Below are 27,182 nucleotides of genomic sequence, written 5' to 3'. Positions count from 1 at the left end.
GGCCGGGCGTATATCCGAGCTGTAAGCTCATTGTAGCAGACCGTCGAGCAGCGACGTTAAACCCTAGAGTCGAACCGGCGACTATAAACCCCCCAGCCGGAAGACCGTCGAGCAGCGACGTTAAATCATAGAGTCGAACCGGCGACTATAAACCCCCCGGCCGGAAGATCGTCGAGCAGCGACGTTAAATCTTAGAGTCGAACCGGCGACTATAAACCCCCCGGCCGGAAGACCATCGAGCAGCGACGTCAAATCTTAGAGTCGAACCGGCGACTATAAACCCCCCGGCCGGAAGACCGTCGAGCAGCGACGTTAAATCTTAGAGTCGAACCGACGACTATAAACCCCCCGACCGGAAGACCGTCGAGCAGCGACGTTAAATCTTAAAGTTGAACCGGCGACTATAAACCCTCTGGCCTGAAGACCGTCGAGCTCCGACGTTAAACCCTAGAGTCGAACCGGCGACTATAAACCCCCCGGTCGAGACAGCGCCTCGCAAGAGCACTTCAACGAGTTGCTAGCGGAAATTCCATGTAAAATGGAAAGTCGTTCGACCGCGCGACGTAGTTGAGGAGGGAGACCAGGCATAGTAGGAGGTCGTTCGACTGACTGACCGAGTTAAGAAATTCCATACGGGAAAAAGGTTGACCGGATGACGCAGTTACAAGGAGCACCAAAAGAAAGGCTAACAGAGCAAAAGCTGGCATTCGTTACATTCAACAGTTCGCCGACCGGGAGCACACTAACGAATGTTGCCCGGAAAGTATGGGCTCAAACAGTAGCAACAAAAATAAGTTCTTGATATTGATTAATTGTCTAGAAGTACAAAAGACAGAGCAGATAACAGTAACACGCCGAACGATAGGCAGACAAAGGAGACCTTGAAACAGACAAAGAACAAAGGCGCTCCTCACTCCAGGGCCTCGAAGATGGACTTCGGAACAGCTTCCAGCAGGCCGGCCATGTCTCGAGGAGGAATAGAGGTATCCTCATGGAGATGGCCCATGGCCTTCAGGTAGACAGTTGTTGCCCGGATGGCCTCTTCGAAGGACAGAACTAGCCGATCTCTAAACTTGTCACCAAATGCGTCCGATCGGAGGTAGTTCCGTTTCATCACCTCGAAGCGGTCAGATTCTCCGTCCTGGTATTCCTTTAGCGCCGCTCGGGAGGCGTCGAGAGCTTCTTGGAGATTTTTCTTATCTGCCTGAAGTTTGGCTTCTGTGGCAGATCGGCCCTCTTGCTCAACAAATAGCAGGTCGGCCAATTCTGTAATGCGCTGCTCCAGCGCTCGGACCTGCACCTTCATCGCGTCCAGATCAGCAACGGCCCTATTTTTTTCTGTTGGTGGCCAGCGTGATCTGGTGTTCATGGGACTTGACTTGGGCTTCGAGTCCAGCTACCTTGGTTTCCAGGCCGGAGGACTTGTGCCGCTCGGAAGCTAGAAATTTTTCTGCCTTGGTCAGCTCGGACCTAAGCGTAGCATACGAGGGCCCCTCAGCCGGCGCCCCTCCAGAAATTTGGAGTTTCTTCAACTCCTCCTCCAGTGCGGCCAGACGATTATTGACCACAATGTTCTCCACCCATTGCTGAGTTCGGATGGGATAATATCAGAAACCTTGTGAAGTCATCATAATAGCATGTTAAGAAACATACCCCAGTGGCTTGCTGCATATGGTTGTCCGCTAGCTGACCGGGAGTCATCAGGGCAACTCGAGCCCTCGCATCCTCCCACACCTTGGCAAGCGGCCCTCGGATGGTAACTTGATGCTCGAGAACAGTGGGTCGATCCGCCGCCAAAAGGAACTCCTCGGTAAGAAGATAGAGGACGAACTTGATCACTCGACGACCGCTTGGATCGGATTGGGAAGAGACTGCTCGGCTGGATGACTCACCGAGCGGTGCAGAAATAATGCCCGAGCGTCTGAGCCGAACGTGAACCCGGGGCAAAGAACTAACGGGTTGCGCTCCAATTGAAGTTGCTGGCTGGTTGAGCTGGGAGGGAGCCCGATCAGATGAGATGGCCTCAAGTGCGGCGAGTAGCGGGTTGATTGCCTTTGAGGGGGCGTCGACTGGCCCAACCACCGGCTCCACATGCGCCATGGTCGTTCGACGTCGCTTGCGTATTATCAATGAGGAATCGCCTGTCGACCGCTCCGCGCCCTCTGACGTAGGCTGCTGACCGGTCGAAGAGATAGCATCCCCAGCCGCTCCAGTTGCAGGGATCTGAGCAGCAGACTCTCGGGCCTCAGTTGGAGTTCCTCCGCTTTTGCCCTCATGCGAGCCGACCGGCTCGATGCCTCGATCGGCCATCTCCTTGGCTGTCACCGCTTCCATTTCAGAAGCTTTCAACTTCAGCCGATCAGCAACCTTGGCGCGCCACATGATGTCAGCTGCATAAAGGAAGAATAAATCAGTTAGACCAAAAGGAAAAAGGACAAGGAAAGTTCTTACCCATGCTGCTCGAAAGTTTCGTTCTGATCGGGCTCAAGCCGAATATATACAACACCCCCTCGTGAAGTAGCTTGTTGATGTTGAACCTCTGGTCGGCTAATAGATTGGTTGCATGAAGATATATCCGGCTGGCTCTTGTATTTACCGAGGTCTGCCAGGCTCGGTACAGCGGTCTGCCACTGGGTGCGAAAGGATGGCAGTTCGGGAAGGCGAAGGTAAAAATAACTTTCCTTCCAATGCTTGTTCAAGGTCGACATCTTGTCGAAAAAGACAAGGTCGATTTGCGATTGGAAGAGGAAAGTACCCCACTCGGACTGTTTGGGACAGTAAAAGTAATGGAAAATTATGGGGACTAAGGGAATGCCGTGCATTTTGAAAAGGATTACTACGTCGCACAACAACCTAAAAGAGTTGGGGACGAGTTGGCCGAGCGGGATGCGGAAATAATTACAAACCTCACGGATAAAAGGATGTAGAGGGAAGCGCAGACCGGCCACAAATTGGTCACGAAAGAAGCAAACAGTGCCGATCGGCGGATTGTGGGGCCGATTGGAAGAGGTGGCCAAAACTAATTTATGGTCATAGGGAAGTTCGAATTCGTTCAGGAAGCGTCCCGCATCAGCCTCGTCAAACCGGCTTACCATGGTCATATACCATAGGCCAGGAGAGGGATCAGAAGGCTGCGAGGTGCTAACCATTGTCGGAACAGTACCAAGGAAGAAAGGACCGAGGAAAGAAGAATGAAAAGGTTGACGAAGGAGATCGAAACTATATTGAACGGAGGCAAAGACCACCAGATAGCAGAAAACGGAAGAAAGTAGAGATGGAAGAAGGCTTACGGGGAGCAAAGCGTGAAGGAGGAGGTTGAAAGTTCGTCGGAGCACCGAGACAAGCGAGTGTCGGGAAGCTGGACACGGGAGGAAACACCGAAGGCACGAAGGCAAGAACAATGGAAGGGAAATCTGCGTCGGCGCTTCATAAACCCCGGACTCGGTCCACCACAACCGTCCGATCCAGGTCATCGAAATAAACGTTAGCATCGGACCGTCAGATTTGAACCGACGCTTGTCCAATCGAAGCTAACGCCCTCGCCGTACGATGATGGCGGACTTGCCAAGTGGTGATCAGCGATTGGGCGGCATTTAATGAGCGCCATCACTCGCGCGTGGGCAACTTAACGAGGATGAACGCGAGCTCCGAGGAGACCCGACGACTCCGACCGCCCCCAGAACAGTAGCACGATAAGCAGAGGATGAAAATCAAAACTGCAAGGCATAACCATCAACTCGCCGATCGGCCGAATGGGAACCCTAGAGCCGAGCGAAGGTACACTTTCAAGAGTGGCAGAGCAGTGTCACTCAAGCCGACCGGCAGTCCAGTCAGTCGGACTTAGCGCCTCCTTCGACTAGACTTGAGGGGGAGGCATGTGATCCGGTGATAAGGATGGGGGACCCTCGTCGGTGGAAGGTCAATGTCACGCGGAGGTCAAAGGTTAAGAGATTCAATCTTGAGACCCGACCGACCGGCCGGGAATCCCCCGAGCCGAATAAAAGACAGCCCGACTAGGGGTCGGGTTTCAGAGGCTCAAGGTAAAAAGGTTTCAGGGCCGAGCGGGATATCCGTTCAGCCGGGGCACAAGGCAACGAAGACAGGCAGGAGCAATCTCATCCGAGCATACGACCGAGGCAGAAGTGGTATGCCCGCCGAGCGGCCGAACCGCTCGGCTCTGGAACAGACAGGAAGCACAAGAGGATAAAGGAGACAGGGGATAGCATCATCCTCGAGACGTCTGCCGCCGACAGGCGGCAGAGTTGGCGGCCAAGCCGTACACAGGATCATACGGTGGAAGCTTCCACCGTCACATCCGGGATATGCTCGGACGATTACGGAATGGCGCCAGAGGTACTTTTCTGACAGAGGCTCGTTAAGGTATGTTTGGGGAAGCGTGCACGCATAGGGAAGCGTGCCCGCGTCTCCCCAGGGTCCTATATAAGGACCCCCAGACGTCAACGAAGGTATACGCAAATCTTTACTGTAGCCACAGTTACGCTGCCTCTCTCGTTGCCTGACTTGAGCGTCGGAGGGTCGTCGCCAGGAAACCCCTCCCGGCTCGGCTTCTTTGCAGGTTCGCCGGAGATCTATGCCAACCGTCGGAGACAGCGGAGCGTGCCACGTCCCCAGCGTCCGTCGACTCAGCGCTCGGACAGGATCATCTACAACCATATTTAGAAAAAAAAAAACATACTAAAAACATAGCAACTTACCCTACTGAAACCAATATCGGTAAATAATCTCTCGGCAGCATCACATTGGATGGAAATTTTACTCCTTTCCCAACAAAACAACTGGGGAAAACACCATAACGACCGTGCATGTCCAAATGAAGGTATTCTTTCATATAACTAGGCCTGAATACGTAAAGATATTATTACAATAATGTGAAATATATCACAATCGCACTTCAAAAATTAAAAACTCACCATTAGGCCAACAATACAACCATCTACATACTTTTTGCTTCCTTTCAGCCTATTACCCTTACCGGGGGTATGTAAAATAAGTTGGTGACACAAAAATCTATATGCTGCATCTCCCCATGAGTAATCAAAGAACCTCATCAGGTTATCATGTGGGACATAATAAATCAAGGAGTGGAATAATTACCAACAGGAAAAATAACACAGTTAAATAAAAGACACATAAATAACCTAACAAAATCATCCACTTCAGAATCATTCTCTGATCCAGCTAATACAAACATTTTATCATGAATTGTAGTCCTATTTATGTTGTCGATATTTCCTCCAAATAACCGAGCCACAAATTTGGACTCTGTGCTGGTATCCAAATCAATAGGTTGCGCCACATGGGCCAAACCAAGGATGATGCAAAACTCAGTCGATGTGACTGGAACTGCAATGTTGTCACCAAACAAGAAAGAATATGAAGACTGCTGGAATCTGTTTAATACTAAATCTATTCTGGTACTACTAATTGACATCTCAGGAATCTCGAGCCATGGAACAAGTGGAGTGCTTTTGATCCTCTCTTTTTGCTTATTACCTAAATTGGGTAATACTTCATCCAACACTGCTTTGAAATATGTCAGTGAACAATGTGAACATGAATGTTTACTGCTCTTGCTCTTGTTCTTCTCCACAGATTTCCCCTTAACATCCTTTAATTTTATAGCTCTGGTTTTCTTTCTCATTTCTGTATAAAAATAAATTACTTAACAATTCATACCATAAACTATAATCCATGAAAAATATGGACATCAAAGCTAGTATAGTATTCAGTTTATTGATAATCACTACACAACAACCACATATCTCATTCAATCATTCAATTGAAGAAGATAAAACACAAACACAATCATAAAATAAGTTGCAATTAAAAATCCAAAACTTATTTTTATTCAAACTAACAAAATCAACCACACTCAAACAACAAGAACAATTTATAATTCATACTATAAAGTATAAGTCATGGAAAATATGAGCATCAAAGCGCTTAAATTGAGTATATTATTCGATTTTTGTAATATATATCTTTCAATTCTTTAATTGAAGAAGATAAAATATAAACACAGTCATAAAATTATAATTCGAACATAAAACTAATTTTATTCTAGCTAGCAGATTGGACAACATTAAAAATTTAAATTATTTATCCATTCATATCCTAAAGTACAAACCCTAAATATTTTGGGCATCAAAATGCTTAAATTGAGCATATTATTCAGTTTATTAATAATGAATACTCAAAGCTAATATATATCTTTTAATTCTTCAATTAAAGAAGATAAAACACAAACACACTCATAAAACTGTAATTCGAACATCATGTTGGACCCCGTGGTAGTTTTGATGTGATCAACCAAGTTGGTTAGGTCCTGCTGTGTTTGATCCCTGTGTCTGAGTGTGCAGGAGCTTAGGAGCACAGGAAGTCGAGCGGAAGACGCAGCTAGCGAGAAGGACGGCACGGGAAGGGAGCCGACGGGCTCGGTGCGTCCGAAGGACGAGAGAGCTGCGGAAGAGTACTCCGGTGGGCGTGAAGAGCGTGCACATCGTTCGAGGGACGTTAAGCCAGGACGAAAGGCTGCTCGAGGAGAAGGTCGGGAATTGGGTTCGGGTGAGCCCTATTCCGGTTGGCCGCAATCACCCAAAAGAACGGAGCATCGGAAGCTGAAGAAACCAAGCTGAAAATAGAGCTGCCAGCTTGGAGGCGCCTCCATCATGAAGGCGCCTTCAACCCTGTTGAAGGCGCCTTCAACAGGTCAGATTTGACCGTTTGCGTTGCGGATAAAGTTTTATCCGCTGACCGAGCTGGAGGCGCCTTGAACCTTGTTGGAGGCGCCTTGGACCCTCGGGATAGACTTTCCAGGAGCTATATAAAGGCCCCTGGAGCTAGGAATGAAATAACAACTTTGACAATCAACTCTGTACTTAATTCCTAGCAATAGTTCTGAGCCGTTAGTGTGTAAAAGGCTTTTCCGCCTTCAGCAAAGGAGATTCTTCTAGTGCGCTTTTTCATCGCCCTACATTAACAACCTCCTTGGTTTTAACCAGGTTAATTGCTGAGTTTCTTTTTACTTCTGTTAATTTAATCGTTATTCTTTTACTATTGCTTTTCTGAGTTAAAATCCGAGGAGGGTATTTTTATTTTGTGTTTTCAGCAATTCACCCCCTCTTGCCGGCCTCCGCTGCACCAACACATCAAAACTAATTTTATTCGAGTCAGCAGAATGGATAACACCAATAATTATAATAATTTATCTATTCATAGCCCTAAAGTACAACCCTACATATTTTGGGTATCAAAGTGCTTAAATTGAGTACATTATTCAATTTATTGATAATCACTATAAAATTTGCACATATCTCACATTCCTTTAATTGAAGAAGATGCAATACAAAATCATTCATAAAATTGCAATGCAGACATCTAAACTTAATTTTATTTAACCTCAACCTCACAAAATCGAAAACACCCATAAACTAAAGTTTCGATTTTTCACAGAGGAATAACAAATTAGTCGAAATCTAGGGTATACAAATTTTACGTACCGATGATTCAAGGGTTTAAGAGGATTTAGTCGGGTTCTGCCGCCTCTATGATTTTTACCTTCAACGTCGATGGAGATGGTTTAGGGGCAAAGTCGGAGAGTGCGTCGCCGATGGTTTCGAGTCGCGGAGGCGGAGTGAGTCGCCGAGGTTTAGAGTCGCGAAGTGATACGTCGAACGTTAGGAGAGAATGTATTCAATTGAACATTTTAAATCCAAAGGACAATATAGTAATTTCGTCAGAGTTAGAGAGTTGAAACAAATAAATTGATTTGGTCAAGTACCGAAAACAAATATATACTAACAGAAGGACTAAACGTAAATGTTTAAATTTGAATGGCGATTTAAAAACAATTTAGTGTTCTTTTATTTCCTCAACCGATTAGGTAATAAATATTAGCTTTCAGGGTTTTTTCCCTCAATGTCTAATGGATTACTCTACCGCTACTTAACGGAAATATTACATAATAGCCCCTCCAAGCTTACAATTGTTTTTTCAATTTATAATTAATTCGGCATACATACTAGCTCTTTTATTTATATATATATATATATATATATATATATATATATATATATATATATATATATATATATATATATAATCTTGATCTCCCGCACAGTCGTGTACTGTACACGTCGCGCAGGAGATCAAGCTTTGTTTTTAAAAAATTTTTATTTTTAATATTTTAAACTAAAAAAAAATCAATTAAAAAAATTAATATTTCCTTATATAAATTTCTAATCCATTCATATATCCTCTTAACATATTACAATACTCAATAAATACTTAAATTAATTTTATTTTAATTTTTTTTTAAAACCAAACACTATAATCTAATTGAAAAATCTGAACCCCAGAGGTAAAATCTAAAAAACAAAATTGCTTTAATACTATAACCCAAAGCCTGAACCCTAGAAGTAAAATCTAAAAAAAAATGATTTTGATACTATTACCCAAAGTCTGAACCCTAAATAGCTTTGATACTATAACCCAAAGTTTGAACCCTAGAGGTAAAATAAAAAAAAAATAACTTCGATACTATAACCCTATAACCCAAAGTCTGAACTCTAAAAATTAAATTTTTAAAAAATATTTTAATTATTTTTTTAATTCAAAAATTAAAAAAAAAATTAAAAAGAAAAACAAAGCGCTGAAATCCTGCGCGACGCGTTCAATCGCGCACTATGCTATCGCGCCGGATATCAGCGCTATATATATATATATATATATATATATATATATTTGTATTTTCCACGACTGATTAAGCAATGCTATGTATTTTCCTAGTTCCAAATAGCAAAAAAACAGATGACCATACTCATCCCCACCAACTTATCCTAGAATTAACACGAAAAAAATAAATTACGAATATATCGAGATTCAAACTCTAAACATTAAGTTGACAACACCTTAATGATTAGACACCCAAGTGATTTAACTCACTTTTTATTACTTGACCTCAAGTGGACTGCACCTCATTCACTGGCCAATAGCCAAGTGATTTAACTCACTGTTTAGTTGATTCTATAATTGTGAGCATACCATTGACATCACCCAGATACCTCAAGCCCCTTGTGTCATTTCCTAGCACAACTAGAATTTATTTACCACTATTTCATTTATAGCTTAGTATCAATGAAAACCTGGTATCCTTGACACCTATTTCATGTTCATTAAGCTCTTCAATATCTTCCTAACACGTCATTCCCTTCCATGATTTGATATTCAATGCGAATGATGCGCCGCTCTGCAATATCAACACTGGAAATTGAAACCACAAACAGGCCATCAAAAAGGGATTTTAAACAAAAAGGTTACTAAATGACCAAGCAAACAAACAAAAAAATTAGACATTTGCAGTAAAACAGTAATTTTTAGTTTCCTGCTGGGGTTTGTGAAACTAAAGCGCCATCAACATTGAACAACCCCAGTAGGCCAAAAGATGTTGATTTAGTAGCCGTGTTAACATTCTTCAATGCAGTCTCGTCAGCTCTTCCACTCTCTTGCAAAGCTCCTCCAATGTCACTCCCATCGAGGTTGCTATATCATCCATCCGACTGCGGCTGAGATCAAGGAAAGACTCGATCAAGTCTCCATCCAAGAAGTTCCTAGCATCTGCTGTCCTCTTCTCATTGTTGAAAGATCGCCATTGCTCATGGCTAAGGCCACCCACACCCTTTATTACCTTCACAAGGTTGGCTTGCAGCTTCTCAAAGAAAACATATTGGTCATGAGGCAAAGATGCAATAACACCAATGACCCCGTTGATTGTGCCAAATATGATAGTGGGAATGTTGCCTACTTCCGAGTCAGGAAGACGCATAACCAGAGAACCATGACGGAAGCGATTGACAAATTCTCCAAGGTGGTATTCCCCAACAACCTCAAGACGCCCCCGTTCCTCATCTGATGCGGCATCACTATTTTTGCGCACTGTAAAAAGGTTATAGTTGTTCTCAGCACCAACAAAGACGTCATCATCAAGAATCTCAACAGCAGACATCCAGTTTGCATTATAATCTCGAGCTAGTTCCTCTATTGCACCTTCCTCATGCTGAAAAAAACAAAGACCATATGGACTTAGAGAAAACAAAGTATGTGCTGGACAATAAACTCAGATCACTAAAATAACTGGATGTAAATCATCTCAAGTCAACAAATTCTATGGGCAACATTCTAATTTATTTTGTTCATGCTGCTTCAAATTGAATACACAAATTTATTGGAAACTATAAATTTGAATACTCAATATAAGATATTGATCATAGACAATGAAAACCTTCCCCTTTAGACTTTAGTTTAAGTAAAAGGTATAAAAAAAAATAGTGATATATACTCTCTGTCCAAGCTAGCAAGGTGAAGCAAGATAAAATATAATTTTATTCTGAGACTACCAAAACAAAAAATACAAATCCAAAACAAGACAGGGTCGTTCATGGTTAACAAGGAACAAAGGAGCAACAAACCAATACCTTGTATAACAACAGCGATATAGATTTCATCAGGTCACCAACCACAATGAAGTCTCCACGAGTTTGTACATAGAGAGCAAGTATATGCCCATGGTGTCCACATTCAGTTTGCAACTCACGTGATCCATCTTCTCTAAGTGTCCATTTGTATAGTTGGATCTTCTGATTAATGGCAGCCAGCAATTTGCCATTGAAAGCATTGAGTGAGTAAACTGCACCCTTAGTTTCTTTTTCAACAATTAATTGCAACTTCCCATCTTCCACTGCAAAAACCAGGATTCGCCCCTACAACATAGCGATTGCTCAAACAGTAAGTATCATGTAGGTGCTCTAGGATTGAACAGTACAAAAGAGTCGAATGGATTGTGTTGTATGCATGATCAAGGAGTAGCATATCGCACCAAATAGATCATACAAATACAAACAAATGCTTGAAATGCTCAAGCAAAATGTACTAGAAATTACAAGAAAATATTCTAACAATTGTACCAAAAGCTAAAGCTACTGAACAAGCACCTGAGAAGTGGGTCGCTTGTTACCCAAACCATATGGAGAAAAAGATGAAAGGTTCTGCTTAAATACAATGTTTGATTGAGAAGGATATACAAGAAGGTATGGATATGAAGAGAAAAAGTACTGTCTTCGTTAAGCATAACCCATATACAAAGATCAAAATGTCAGCAGAATCCACAGTTGAACACTCACCTTGCTAGGTTCGTTTTCTTCAGGCAAAACATAGGCAGTTCCAACACAGTAGTATGCATTATTATCATCTGAAAATGAACAGCTGATGATGGAGCAACCATATTCATAAGAGTCGAGCGGAAAAATTGACATGAACTCAAAAGTTTGATCATCCAACAGGCGAATGAAATGCATTTCAGTCTCCTCATTACTAATCTGGCAGTTCTTGAAACAACAAATTGAAAATGTTCGTGATTGTTCCTGATGGCAAATACGACGAGCATGTTGCCCCAAAGGAATTGTACGAATGTGAAGCTTTTGAATATCATCTATCGTACCAATTGATAGTTCGCCTTCCTTAGCGATAGCTAGACTGTTTGGAAACTAATAATGTTAATTAAATTTGAACAAGGAAGAAAATTTAAAAAAAATGCAAAAACAATGCAACAGACACTTGAAAATTTGCATCTATCAACATTCAAGCATTAAGAAAATTTGACTGGTGCCAAAGAATCAACTCTTTAAATACGCTGAACAAACACAGGTGGGCCATGTTTTCTCTGCCATCTAGCATTAGTTTAATAAAATATGGATGGAGCACAAGGTTCCAAATAATGTGATGCCAGGAAAAGTTATATGTAGTTTCCTACACTTATAAATTCACAAGCAACCAAAATGGTTGCATAACAAACTATATTTATTCAAGTTACAAAGAAGCACCCTCAATACTGATTAACAATACAGGACAATCTAATGCAAAAACATTGAAAAACAGGTAAGAACAGCTGAAGCCACATGTATAGTAGCCAAGACTCATTGCAAATTTCCATACCACAAAAAAAATGAAACAAATTGGATCGTTAGCAGAACACTGAATGGAGAAGAACCCATACAGCCAATAAAAGACCAAAACTTTCTTTGTCAGTTCATAAAGCCTAGTGTCAGAGCATATTAACAACAATTCTGAAAAGAAAGATGAATAAAAATAAATAAGATGGCAGGCAAGACCAGCCCATTCTGATGTCACAAAAGTAAATTTGGTAAACAAGGCAACAAACTGACCTGAAATGCAAGCATGTGTTTAATTGTACAATATTAGCATAAGCATGCACAGGACAATGGATGTAAAACAGATTATAAGAAAAAAAGAAATAGAAGAGTTGGAGAGAGTACCTGTCAGGAAAAGCAGCTGAATTAAATGGGCACATGTGACTGACTTCTTTCAAATTAACATTACTATAAAGCAACTTCTTGTTACTGCTGTAGATGACTGTAGGTCTATCTGATGCTGCAAACACATGTGTGGTGTCCTTTGAAGAAAAAGTTCTGAGTGTGATAGGTTGAGTACCAAGAGAAACTTTCTTCCTATTAGATAGCCCACCAGTATTAATATCCAGAAGAAAGTTTAAGAGGTGACCATCTCCAAGGGTACACAAAAGGTAGGATACCTGATAAGGAGCAACCGGACTTTAATAGAGACACATGGCATCTAAGATAAGCATGAGAATCATCAGATCAAAGAAATATATTTAGGACAAATATCCATACCCCTTCAAAAGTACACTGAAGAATTGATCGAGGAATGATCTCTCCACCCAAATTTTCTTTTGTAAGTAGCTCTAGGCTTGGAAGTGAAAATATCCTGACAGTTAAATCAGTCCACATTCCGACTGCTGCTACTGTAGTATAATTTGGATTTTCACCTATTGGATTTATGTCAAGGCAAGATATCTCATATTCCAATTGTATATGTTTTACTTCAATCAACTTTTCTTTCTCAATCTCTAAATACACAAGATGACCACCACCAGTTGCCAACAAAACCTGCACTCCAGAAAACAGTCACTATATCAGTGTGTTATTACAAAACTAATTACTGGTATAATACCTCTTATTTATCAATAAAAATACAAGTTATCTTCATAGGAAAAATTCTAAAATCATATTTTTAAAAGCATGTTCCAGGCAAGAAAAATGGAGGTGAGCACTAATTTATCTTTCGGTAAAATACCTTAAGGTGCAAAAGTTAAATATAATGGTGTCAACAAAAAAAAATCAAAGATATAGAGAAACCAAAATTAAACCTGTGAGGCATTAGCAGTGGCAACATTGACCGAGTAACCTGATGGTGCATTCCATTCGTGCAACAACTGCCTTGTGGTAGAACTTACCAATCGAACAACAGTAGCAGTTACCTGTTGCATAGTTATGTTAATGGCAAAATAAAACACAAAAATAATTTAAAAGGCTTGTTCATACTCTGTCCATGACCCATGACTACATAAAATATTATCATCTATAATTAGAATGATAATGAACTTAACAACAAATTTAAAGTAAAAGCATGGAAGTTGTAATAAATAAAGCCAGCGAAAAGACCCATTGTGAAACTGCACCTGAACAAGCTGATCATGGATAGCATTTTGACAAAACAGAGTTTGTTCTTCTGCAGAAAACCCTTCAATCTCTGATTCTTCCAACTCATCATCCATATTCATAGCAAGGACACGAGTCTCACTGATGAAGCTAACCACCAAGAGACTGTCATATGGATCATTAATAGAAGAGCGTAGGGACCATAACCCTTTGATACCCTGGAGTTCTACAGATGCCTATCCATGATGCAGAAATATAGTCAGAAAATTTTCAACTATGACAACCAAAGGCAGCAAAACAAAAATCCTACCTGTTCATTAATCCCTATTCCATTTCGAACTATCCGAAGGGAGCCATCTTTATAAGCACCAGAGCAAGTAACAACTTGACCCTGACCCTGCCTTTCTAGATCAACAACACAGAAATCGACAATGGGGCCCAGGTTGACATACGCTTCAAGAACTTCAACATATGAGCCCTTTGCATCAGGTTGCAGATTCAGTTTTATAAGCTGTTATGAACCAGTTTTTTTTCCCACAAGTCTTAGTACTATAAAAAAACAGATAAAGCAAAAGGCTAAATACTAATTTAACAAGAATATGACAACAGAACATAACTACAACACAGAATGAATAATTTAGCAAGCTTAAGAAGAACAGAAGCAACGATAACTATTAATGGACATTGCAATTAGTATACCTGTGAATCACCATAGCTTGAACCAACATATACAACTGCATTGTCAAGATATGATATTGTCGATGCAACAGTTGTCTCTCCCAAGTGCTCAATTTTCAGGCCATTTACCCTACATCATAATGACAAAGAGGCTTTTCAGCAAAACAAGTCATTTAGTACCAACTATCTCGGATCAGCTAGTGGATCTTGTGCTCTTAGTGACGGGTGTCAAAACATAATAATATCTTGCACAGTCAAACGAATTTTACTTACGAAACAAGAAGTTAGAATCTTTAACCAAAATATTAGTTGAAACTTGAATATTTAAGAGATTAAAAACCTCAGTAGATTGAGTCCATAAGTAATAAAGCAAGTACAGATGCTACACCTTTCCCTCTCATGTGTTATGACAAGAAGATGTATAAGGCCAGCATTATCACCAAGCAAGTACCGGGACCCATCGGCATCAACCCTTCCATAGGCTCTTGTAATTGACTGGGCACAACAAGAGAAAAATCCACAAAATCAGCAAAAGGTATGGAAATTTTGTTGGTTCTGTTCTGAAGAATTAAAACAGGGAAAGTGAATGGAGTAAAGCAACTTACTGGTCTGATAGGTATTGCTTTAAAGATAGTACCATTACAATAAACGATAGTCTCCTCCCCTATAATTATTACACCACCAAGTGGCATGGGAACAGGAATCAGAAGGCCAGCCCCGTTGTCAAGATTATTCTGTGACCATGGGCCCTCAACAAAGTCCTTATCCTTGAGCACAACTTCATATGTCTTAACATGTCGAGCATCCTTATTATCCTGCATTACATTCAGTTAATATACAAGTCTTGAAAGAATTAACCAGGTTACTTGGCTCAAATTTTTCATAAAATAAATCTAGTGAACTAAATTTTAAGGTCATTTATCCAAAAGCTAGAAGCGCAAGCAATGTCGGCATACAAACATATAACAAATAAAAGAATGTCAGTTTCAGTTAGATTATCATACATTATCATTAACCATATACTATAAGACTCACTGACTATGTATGCTTTTATCCTTAAGAAGTTATGCTTTTGCAGTTAACTTGAACAAACATTTTCAGATGGTTTTATAACATCAAGGTCTTGTTACCCAGAATGCATGTATTATAGACTATGAAGAATGAGTACTAGATATCCACTTCCTTCCAATTTCTTGAAAAGAAAAAAAACAAAGATGGATTTCTTTCAAGTGGACAAGAAGAATTCCAGAAATTCCAAAGCATCAAGTGGAGAAGAATGTTAGGGCTTTTGGTGAGCAATGAATTCATTGAAGTCCATAATAAATGAAATAATACAGGCTTCAAGATTCTTAATTGAGTAAATGATGATAGAGGTAAGATCATATGGACATTAATAATACCTCCAAACTAGTGGATACAATAGTATTCTAGTGGTGACAAAAATTGTGAGGTGGGAAACCCCACTCAAAACAAATGAAGAATAGATAGTGAAAAAAAAGAATAAGTTCCTCTCCCTGATACTAAATATCCTTACCACTGTCTCCAATTGTTTTAAAAAGTGAACTAAGTGATTAGTTCTGCTACTTTGCATACGAGGCATGGGCAATGGTTTGTTGCCCCATCCCCATCCTATAACATAGACGGGTGGATGTGGCAGCATCAATCAATATGTTTAGGTGTGGGTCAGATTCCCATTTCAACTCAATGTAGGAGAATTTATTGCAATAAGGTCAACAGGTCCCTTTCCCAACCAATAGATGCACATTGCATTGTGATCTTGTTTTAATAAACCACTATATGACAAGGGATCACATCATAAATGGCATATATGGTCTGCATATGTTGTTAACTTTAGTATTCAAGAACATATGATCTATTAGGCCCTTGAACCAAATTTCAATTATATGGTGTTGGCATATGTGAGTCACACATACAATCATGCGGGCCACTTGTGGAGAAGACAAGGAACAGAACTTGTAGTTCATTCAAACAAGTTTTGGATAATTTAAATAAAATAAAAATCTAAATTACTACTCATACTGATCCCTTCTCAATTATTAAGAGCTTTTATGATGTTTTCCTCCTAACAGAGGATTAGTTATTCTGATTGTGCAACACCTATATAAGCTTAATTATTGGTGAGGTAACCTATAAATGTTAATTTAACCACTTACATCACAAGTGTTCAATTACATGCCTATTAAACATTGTTAACCAAGGTTTAAAATCTCAACCCGTGCCGAGGTTTCGGTCCACCGGAACGATACAGTTTCGGTATCGTGCCGTGCCGATACTATTTCGGTATTTTTTTAATTATATATATAGTAATTATTAGATAAATATGTTTATTGTGTATAATTTAAAAATAAGTTGTATATTTTATAAAAATTCTCAATTATTGAATAACTTAATATGGTTAGAAAAATTAATTAAATATAGTTTTCTTTAAAAAAAATTGATCTATCAATAACTTGAATTAAAATTGATACATCATAATATGTTACCTTACTAATACGAAAAAGAGTAGCGTGAATCAAATGGAAATATTGATTCTTGCAATATTCTACTTAGGTCAACTTTATATTTCTCCAACGCCCAAATTAAATAATCATCCCATGACATGCAATATTGATATTAATTTCTCCACATGTCCATCGGTGTGTCTCGATTCATCACTGGATGTTAGATTTGAATTGGCACCACTAAAATTGGAACGGGTACAGAGGATAAGGATAAGAATAAGCATACGTCCCGGAGCTCTGGTATGACGGATCATCATATGATGCATCAGAGTTATAATAAAAAGGTTGTGAGTATGATGAACTTCGACTCGAATCAATCTCAGCTAAACTCTTCCGCATATTTTGATAATTATGAGCTTTCTTTTGTTTGTCCCTCTTATATCGACATTGATATTGAATATCACTATTTCTAGCTCCATGATCATAATTTTGAGTTGCATGTGTGTAATCTATCTCACATGGCTCCGGTGGTAGAGTAGGGGGGATCTAATTTGTACCACTAGATGCATCACCACTGTCATCACTTCCATGAATACTTTCATGGCTATCAACATCCTTATCCTTATTTCGAACTTCTCGTTAAATTACAGTGTCAGAAGGTGATGATGTTTTATCAAGGTCATCATGTTCTTGCTCATTAATTGTATCGAGTAGATTTTCTCTAATTCTCAATTGACCCCTTCCTTTGCCTTTTTCTTTCTTTTTAGTAAAAATTATAGGAGCTTTTCCTTTGCCTTTATCTATGAACTTTGGTTGGGTTTAGGATTGGAATGTTTGAGAACGTCTAGACCGAGATCCAGAAAATCAAAATTCTTGATCAAAAGCTTCATCATCATCTTCTTCCTCACATATATCTCTTCTAGCTTGTATTTTTTCAGTCTCTGGAGTAAGAAATTGAGATGGTCGTGGTGGATCTCCTACTTCATCAAGTAATGGATTCTCAGCCTCAACAGCGCTCCACCAATCCATTATTAGATCATTCTCAATTTGGACAAATCCAATATCAAATGGGTCTACATCACCAGTCTCTTCCTCATTCTCTTTTGTTATTGCTTTTAATTGAAGACGCATATTATAATGAGCGTAGAACATCTTCTCCAAGCAACAATAAAAAAGATGATTTCGTACTTTTGTATGAATGAGGGAGAACGTTGACTAATTTCTTTCACAACCACTTGAAGACGTTGTGTGAGAGAATTTGTACTGCAATCTTTTTTAAATTTAGAACTGATCCTCCATATTGCAACATCAGTCAACTATAAGATAAATAAGAACAAAATTAAAATAGTATTTACCTATGTTAACAATAATTAGTAATAATTTTAACTATATTTACCTGTATCCATTTTATAGTTGCATGACACTGCAATAGGATCACTAAAAGAACCATGTCTTTCGAAATAATCTACTTTCATTAATAGTCTCGCCAATTGATTCTATATTTGTATGTAGTCTTGATATTACATGTCTGAGACCACTAATAAATCATTATTTGTACCAAGATTATAACGATATTGATATGTCGGATTGAGATAATAATCTACAATAATTAAACATATATAATTATTAATAACAATATTAAAAATTCTTTATTAAAAAATACGTACCGGCCAAATAAATAGATTTTCCCATTTGATCGCATCATCTTGTAGTGATTATATCAATATAATGTTGATACTTGGTTGGTGATTGTAGACTGCTCTTAATTTCCTCTTTTGTTTCATGAATTAGGCGATAAACATTGCCCATTTGTGGCTTCTTGTCCATATCAACTTTATGTAGAACAATGTACAATGGTTCTATTGCTATAAGAATATCTACGATATAGTCCCAAAATCTGACAGATATAATAATTTTTTGCACCTCCTTACCTTCAATCGTGTTAAAATATCGAGAGGCTTCCCAATCCTCAGAAGAGAATATGACCTTCAATCCGACTTTTTTCTAATTCAACGATTTTAACAGGAGAAAGTGAGCGACAAACCCTATTAATAAATTTCCTCATTAATCTATGAACCCAATGATGATCATAGAGGAATTTTGTTAAAGATTAACTTTTTTCAGTACCTTCTTCACTATATCAAGCTATCTACCATCATCAAATCGATACAATGTGCTGCGCATGGTATCCAAAATAATGTTTGATACTTTTGCTTCAATAGCTCTCCAGCCCTTTTAAAGTTGGCACCATTATCTGTAATCACCTGCACTATATGTACTGCACCTATCTTGTGAACTACACTATCCATCAAACAATATAAGTAGGGTGCATCATGATAGTCTGTAGTTGCATCAATAGATTTATGAAATATCACTTTTCTATTGCAGTATAGTAGAAAGTTGACAATGCTCATCCGTGTAGGTCCTGTCCAGTCATCCAACATCAGCATAACCCCATATAAGCTCCATTGCTTCTTGCACGATAGGATCCAAGTCTTGATCTCCTCCACTTGTTCATCTAAATATGAACCGACAATTTTATATGCAGTCGGAGGTTGAATACCAGGACCAAATTTTTGGATGTTGAACACCATGCTACGGTAGTATGTGTTGTTTGTTGCATTAGGGGGAATATGATTAAAATGAAAAAATTTAGCAATACTTTTACCGATTGATTTCTTCTTCTCTTTTGAATATGTATCATCAATCCTAGTCTGTTTGCTAGTTTGGTCTAGGAATGTCAGTGGATCAATATCAGCAATATTAACTGCATGTCTTCGTCCCATAGAAGGAAAAAAACAACCAATATCACCTTGTGTTGAAGTAATACGAACACTTACATACCAAAGCCGCCCCTTCTATGTCGCATATCTTGCTCATAGTCATATTGAGTTCGAGAGACATTGAGAGCTGCTAAAAATTTTTCGTCATTTGGAACTTCACCACGAACTTCAAATTCATCATATATTGATTTTTTAGAGCTTCGACTATCAACAAGTTCACATTGTCGTTGTTGTTTATTCTTTAATGCTTTTTTGCCTTCAAATTCCTCTTTTATTGAACGACAAACTTCTTGAGAAACTTTTGGACAATTAGAAACATCAGGATTTCCACAAGCAAGATACCCAAAATCATAGCGTGTCTAGTGTCGGTTTCGGCTGAGCGGCAAAACGGTAAAAACCGTTCGTGCCACCGGCACGAAACGACATTCTTTTTCTTGTTAACTAATATAGATTGTTATATATTGTTTGTTTCACATTGTATGGTTATGCAATGTGTAAAGAACGACTTAGTAAAGATCAAGTACGAAGATTGTGTTAGAGTGGAGACCTCGCTTGGTTAAGAAGTTTGTTGATGGCAATGAAGGCTATTACCCATATAGCAAAGAAAATGAGTGCAAATACCTAGATAGTACCCTCTATGACTTATATTTGTAGTTCATCTATATGTATAATAAACCCCTTATACTTAAAATATTCACATAGAGGTCCATAACAAAAAACATGAGTCATTAAGTAAGCATAATATAATAAATTTAAATAGTATCAATGGAAGAGCATTATACTCTTACCTGGTATAGGACTACAATTGTAGGCCTTGAACATCCATAGAGAAATTTTATGTCCAGAACTTGAAGTTCTTCAAGCCTGTGAAGTAAATCAAATATTAGAGAAAATTTGATTCACTAAAATTTGAAGCTAACATCTTACATATTGCTATCTTGCTTGAGAATGAGAGCTACAACGGACTTTTAGATTACACAACAATAATAAACTTGCAGGTGTACACCGTTTTCATAACTAGGAAAAAAAAACTCTTGCAATACAAACAAAGCAAATTTAAGAAATGGCACTTTAGATATCTGACTGACGTGATTTGCAATCAGGACAACAATCAAACTGAATCAAACTGAAGGATGCAATTTCTAGGCATACAATGATCAATAAGAAGAATGAACAGGATGTGGAACTAGAGACTGGAGTGGGGCACAAAGTGGATGATCGATAAAGAGTTGGGCATTCTATATTCTCTTTCCCTCTTTCTTTTCTCTCTTTCTTCAAGTGGTGTTGCCACCTGCTCCACCTTCCTTGCTGTGTGGGTTCCACCAACCCAAGTCGTTACCTCCTCCTGGCAGTTTCTCTTTCTCTCTCTCTTTCTCTCAGTTCCTATTTCTCCCTTCTGTCTTTGATATGCAGGCAGCCATCAACACCTGGAGCTAGGGCAGCCACTGTAACATCCAGCAACAGTGGCTCATTGCTGGTGGCTCACTGCTTTGTCAATGCACTCATGCATGGACCAAACATCTTATGTAACCTAGAGCAAATCACAAAGTCAACATGGAAGTTTGAAATAGGCTAATATGAGTAGACATCTCTCTATCGAATTGGCATATCTAGAAGAGATCCCCAATCAACTGATAAGCACAAGAAATATCACTTATATTCACATCTCTTTCATGTGTCCACATCTTGAAGCATGACAAAAAGCATCAGCTACATGCTCATAGAGTTCATTGCTTACCAAAGTAGGGCTAATAGTATTAATTCTCTTCCAGGTGTTTACTTCAGACTCAAAAATCTTAGCAGTATTGGTTGATAAATTGCTCTAATTGATCTTGACCCACGATCCAAACTTTACCAGCTGCTTTCCATAAAGCATAATTTTTCATATTGAATTCTCTAAAGCAACAATCATGGAACCTATAGTTTAGCACATGTATGAGATTTGGTAAATATGCAATGCATAATTTTGTACACTTGTAATATGATAACATACAAATAGGTAACGGGGGCTGCCAGGATGGACTTAACCACTATTATATTCTCCCATCTGAGACTCAGTATTTTATCTATAAAATTTAAAAATTTAATCAATAAATTCAAAATGCTAGTGCAACAGGGAGTTTTTGAGATAATAACAGAGATATGAATAGATAAAGGTGGATGTAAAAGGCACAATGCACAAAACAACTATCACTATGAATTTTTAATCAATGTCTACACATCAAAACTGATCAGCTTTTTGGGGAATTGAAATGTGAGCATGGCTTAAACAATCAAAGCAGCAAACTCAGAGCAGCTCCAAAAGCACCACCATCATAATGTAGCCGTATTAATCTTTGAGACTGAGAGCTAACACAGTGGCTCTGACAACTTGAAAAAAGGGCATCCTAATTCTCCAGCCTTTCAAGTTCATGATTTAGACTTAACAAAATCAACTATCACCACAATATAGATCAGAAGTTCATGGAGAAATTAGTTCAGGATTAGTCATAGCATTTAGCATGATACCCACTTGGAAGATTTTTGGGTACCTGATGTTAAAAGCTTCCTTTAACTGTCCTTTATTATCAAATGGTATAACCTGAGCAAAAGATGAAAAACAAACTATCACATGCGCAAACACAAAACATGAAGGAATGGATATTAATAAGAAGAAATTATGACCTCACATATTGATTATCTAAATTACCTTAAATAGTCCATCATATAGGTGTAGACCGATTAATCTACAGTCAGGATCAATTAGACCAATCTACAAGAACGAGAACACAATTGATCAGATAGACAGGCTCTAGAAAGAAATAGAGATAAAAACCAGAGAAAAGAAAAAATGATTTTACACTCAATCTCCACATAAAGACCAGCCAGAATAAATGAATCAACAGAAAGAACTATTATATCCTATAACATTCATTAGCCTTTCCAATTCCAAGAAAATGAATATAGTATTCCATTAGACCAGGAAACTTCATGTGTTTTCCCAGAAAAAGGTGCACAAAAAACAAAATAAAATATCTTCTGTTTGACAAACAAAAAACTTCCAGTATGACCTTTTTGGAGATAATATCAATTCGGAAGACTTTTCGAAAAGCAATTTGACCTCATAAGAAAATCTAAAGTTCACATACGTATAAGCATCATGGTATAATCAGTGATTAGTGCAGCAGAGATCAAAATCAGATGGATATATAAGGTTATTAGAATAGATTAAATCAAAATTAGTATTATTCAGAAGCAATTAGATAATTTAATAGATAACCCAAGATGAAGTACGCTAAAACAGGATTGATATGTTTACATATAACTCATATATTATATAGTTAAACAAATGAATTAATTAATGTTGAAGACATGAGGAATGAAAAAGACCAAGAAAGTTCTAAATAGTGCAGTTCTATAAACATATGCACGAATATAATTAAAATATCAGTAATACTAAATGGCCACTGGTGTATAGCATTGTGTAGAATTTGATAGAGGTATAAGATCTCATAATGGTAGGAACTAACAGCGTTTATTATTGTTAGTATACTTGGTATATTGAGGCAAAATAAAAATGCGTCTTCTAGCCAAACTATTCTAAAACCTAAATAAGAATAACTACAATTATTTGAACAACTACAACAAGCAATATGTCCCCACTATTTGGATAGTTAACACAATCTTTTCCTCCATTGAGCTTCATCTAAGGATATAAGAATACTAGCACCAGCAATTATAATTCCTCAAAAACAACAATTTCAATCTGCAGCTTCATTTTATTACCATATTTCAGGAGCCCATGGATGATCTAGTAACATAGACAAAGGCTATCAGAATGAACCTTCAATGATCAGTTCAGTTTTTCACATATCATCAAAGTACCTAGTACATTTCTCAAACACAAATGAATTTCTTATATGAAACAATTTATACCTGCCCATTATCCGTTGGACGACCAATTCGATCAGAAACATCTCCCATAGCTCTGCGCATCAAAGAAAATTATGTGCTTCAGTAAATAGCACCAGCACTCAAACTTGTTAGTCACTATTCATGAAAAAGATAATCACGAATATGCATATTCTCCAAGATATATTAATGGAAGTAATGCATCTTTACAATACAATACAACGAACATGATTGGTAAAAATATGAGAAGAGTAAACACTGAAATTGAGACTAAATACTTGCAAACTATTGGAAAAGCAATGCACAATTATAAACTGAGTTACCTGAAGCAAGCAGCAGTGATGAGATTTAAAAATCAACAATTTACAATTTATTCCTATATGAAAATTAAAAATGTTAAGATTATGAATGGCATCCACTATGTGATAGATAATTGAATAATCAGTCCAGTGGTAGTCAAGGAGTTTGTTCTCAGCAGGATCACAAACTTCCAGGTCTTGTAGCTGTACTTAAGCTAATGCTAAAAACTTTACAAAATAACACAGCCCATGTGAAACAGTTCCTTCCATTGAGTGGCAAACACAAGGGAGACAAACAACGGCAACAACCACTGATGGGCTGGTAGCTCGGTGGCACTAACCAAAAATCCTGATGAGCAACAAAGGGTTGTTGATTCCGCGGGTGAGTAGAAGACAAGTAGGAAGATTTTTGTACATGTGGGGAGCGTTGTGAATAGTGAGGTAACAGTGTGGGAAATAACTTTTACTAGTGTAAAGAAAAGTCGTCTTCCCCTGACTATCCACATTTCTACTGACCAAGAATATATTCTCTATTGACTGTGATTTTCCATGAAGACAAACATTGGAAAGCCCAAAAACATTTTATGGGGAAAATTCACAAAATAAATAAATTCTAAGTGATATTTTGCATGGTGCATAATTTTAAAATTCACCCTTTATCTTTAGCTTTTCATTCTCGTTATTGGTTCAAATCTAAGTCCTAAAAGAACAAAAAGAAAAATCAGATATTATGTCTTGTATAATGCTAATACCAAATCATTATTCCACCTTTTCCAACTTTTAAAGAAAAACATAGCATATTTTCATTACCTGGTAATAAGCTCAGATGTATCTGGATCCCATTGAAGGACACAAAATTTGTATCTCTCTGTAGAAATGAAAAGAAAATCCTGGGGTTCACCCTGTACAAATGAAGAGAAAGAGAGAGAGAGAGAGAGTTAGTAAAGAACTAATTTTTCAAAAGGAAAAAAAATATCAAATATAAATAGCCTCACATGAGGACGAAAGAGTTCAAGTGTTGCAATTCTTCCATATATAGGTACGTCCAACATAGGCTGCATTGACAAAATGATTATTCTTGAATCATGAATCTTGCAATAAAATAAATCAGGCACTCTGTTTTGAATTTTTGCCTTAAAAAATGAAGCATTCATATAACTAAATTAAGGAAACCATCCATCAAAGCTATTCAAGAGATGATGAAAATGTCTAAGGTATACAATTAAATTAGGACAGAAAATTAACAAAAAATTGAATTCCTAAATTTTTTTTAAAACAAATCTAATATTCAACTTGCATGTCATCTAACTGAAACAATATTACTGTTGTCCATGTCATAAAAAACAAAAATCTAGGTAGAAGCGATTCCACATTGATTTACATTGTAGGAGTTTGTAATGGCTTCCTCCAAAACTAATTCATTCAGTGAAAAAAAAAGTTCATATTCAAATAAAATTTCCTAAATATTTTTCCATTCAAGAAGTCATCTCTTATTGTGAATTATACGGATAGTAATTTTTTGGGTGTAAATTTCCTGGAGTAAAAAATTCATCCATAGAATATATATAAGCAGCCATTTGGTTAGAACAAGTTGATATTAATAAACATGCTATGACAAGGCATGAAAAAATAATCATGTTATATAAAGACTGCCTGAATAATCAAGCATGGTTTCAAGGATTCTACTTGAACATCTAGGTCACTTTCATGTCCAATAAATCAACTGTTCTCCACGATTTCCAGTTTTCAAAACAGGTTCAACAGCCTCTAAAAAAAATATTAATAAGAGTATGCTGCAAGAGATTATCTTTTAAGAAATAAGAATTTGTATTTACATGAATAATCTAATGAGTGAATATATAAGATATCTAGCCGGGAAGAAAATTACCTGCAGCCCGTGAGCAGTAAGCAAGTGAATCTCAATGCGCGTGCATTTGCTGAGAAATATATACTTATGTATTAACAAAAAAACAAAAGGAAAATATTCATACACAAGTGAGATATATAATATCCAATCATTGTAAGTAACAGTAGAAGCTGTGCTGGTATCACGAAGACCAAACCTTAAAAAAGCGTATAGTGTATCATCGTACTCCAAACATATAATTATAAAAAAACATCAAGAGAAACTATGGAAAAGGCGTTTTTTTTTTACAGAAAACTGTTCGAACTAACCTTGAGAACCAAATTGAATATGAGACCTATTCGACCACTCCAATAACAATCTAATGCGCAGACTTTTAAAACATTAAGACTAACTAAAACAAGGCCCTCCAATCTAAACCCTAATAAATTCAATCGCCGCCAAGATTCAGAAAACACGACCTACGAGCTGAAAGTCCACCGATCCAAACAATACAAATGATGAAAGATAATAAAGTGAACACATATATTACGCAATGATGAGGTTGAGCTCTTGGGGACTGGTGAAGTTGCCGACGCATGAGTGAGTGACGTTGGTCGGCTTATGAGCCGTCACCACATAGTTCCACACACTCATCGCTGCGCTTCTGCCACTTCCCTGCTTCTTCCGTCGCCGCTGCCGCTGCCGCTGCCCCCGCCCCCGCCGAAGAGTGCAATTGAGGAAGGAGAGACGGAGCGAAGGGTTTCTCCGAATGCTATCGCGGTAAGGTCGGTCTTAGCTCCGCCGATTAGTAGTCCAACCGCATCACACGCGTGAGGGGCATGTGCCACCATCTTGGGCCTATAAGTACTAATTAATGGGCTTTGTGTATTAAGGACCAAGATATAATGCTCCGGTGATTTATTTTTTTATTTTCAGGAAAAGAAAAAGAAAATAATAGGACAATCTTTGTTTCAATATGTGCTGCAATTAAAAATATCCTCGATCATTTATAGCCTTCAATTAAAAAAAAAAAGTCTAAAAATACAAAAATAATAATAATAATAATAATAACTGTCAAAAAAATAAAAATATTGTGTCAAAATCAAGATAATAGTATATAAAAAAAATCTTGTAAATAGACCAATTTATAATAATAATAATAATAATAAAAACTTGGTACACGAAACATCCAACAAAAAGATCTATTATTTATGAAATTTATATATGTGGCCTCTAGATTATCTATTATTTTCAAAATTCATTTATGTGACCTTTAAATTATACTATAATAGTTTTACAGTTACGCTAAAGCTCCCTTAAATGTATTTATTAAACTCAAAGAAACAATGTAAAATCAGATTTTACCTTAAAAAAATTCAAGTGTAAAAAACAGAAAATAAATAAAATAAATTCATTATCATCTTACTATTTTATTTTACTATTTTATTAAGAAATATACCCATTACTAACTCACTCTTAATTAATTTAATAAAACCTAAAATTAAACTAACTCTTAATTAATTTAGTAAAACCTAAAATTAAATTAAATTAATATTTTTTTTCTTTTTACACTGAATTTTTTTTTAAGGTTTATTAGTAATTTTTACAGATCTATCAATTAGGGATCTAGAGTTTAAAATTCAGCGGTATATTATTAAAAAAATTTCTTA

The 27,182-nt window shown here is 37.8% G+C and overlaps 1 protein-coding gene across 1 annotated transcript; it reads right to left on the bottom strand.

Annotated features, from left to right (window-relative positions):
- Window positions 1-9,320: 9,320 nt before the first annotated feature.
- On the bottom strand, window positions 9,321-26,319 carry LOC121993070 (DNA damage-binding protein 1a). Its single transcript, XM_042547745.1, has 19 exons — window positions 26,063-26,319; window positions 25,555-25,603; window positions 24,662-24,721; window positions 24,477-24,568; window positions 23,392-23,443; window positions 22,166-22,228; window positions 22,008-22,057; window positions 20,265-20,340; window positions 14,837-15,046; window positions 14,620-14,726; window positions 14,253-14,361; window positions 13,864-14,064; window positions 13,574-13,789; window positions 13,262-13,372; window positions 12,726-13,001; window positions 12,351-12,625; window positions 11,199-11,550; window positions 10,494-10,778; window positions 9,321-10,075 (listed from the first exon to the last, which is right to left on the bottom strand). The coding sequence occupies exons 1-19, from the start codon at window positions 26,164-26,166 to the stop codon at window positions 9,494-9,496; spliced, it is 3,270 nt and encodes a 1,089-aa protein (XP_042403679.1). The 5' UTR covers window positions 26,167-26,319; the 3' UTR covers window positions 9,321-9,493.
- Window positions 26,320-27,182: the final 863 nt, after the last annotated feature.

The sequence above is a fragment of the Zingiber officinale genome, chromosome 6B (assembly GCF_018446385.1).
Source record: "Zingiber officinale cultivar Zhangliang chromosome 6B, Zo_v1.1, whole genome shotgun sequence".
In the NCBI taxonomy this organism is placed as follows: domain Eukaryota; kingdom Viridiplantae; phylum Streptophyta; class Magnoliopsida; order Zingiberales; family Zingiberaceae; genus Zingiber; species Zingiber officinale.
This window is presented reverse-complemented; position numbering and strand designations above follow the sequence as displayed.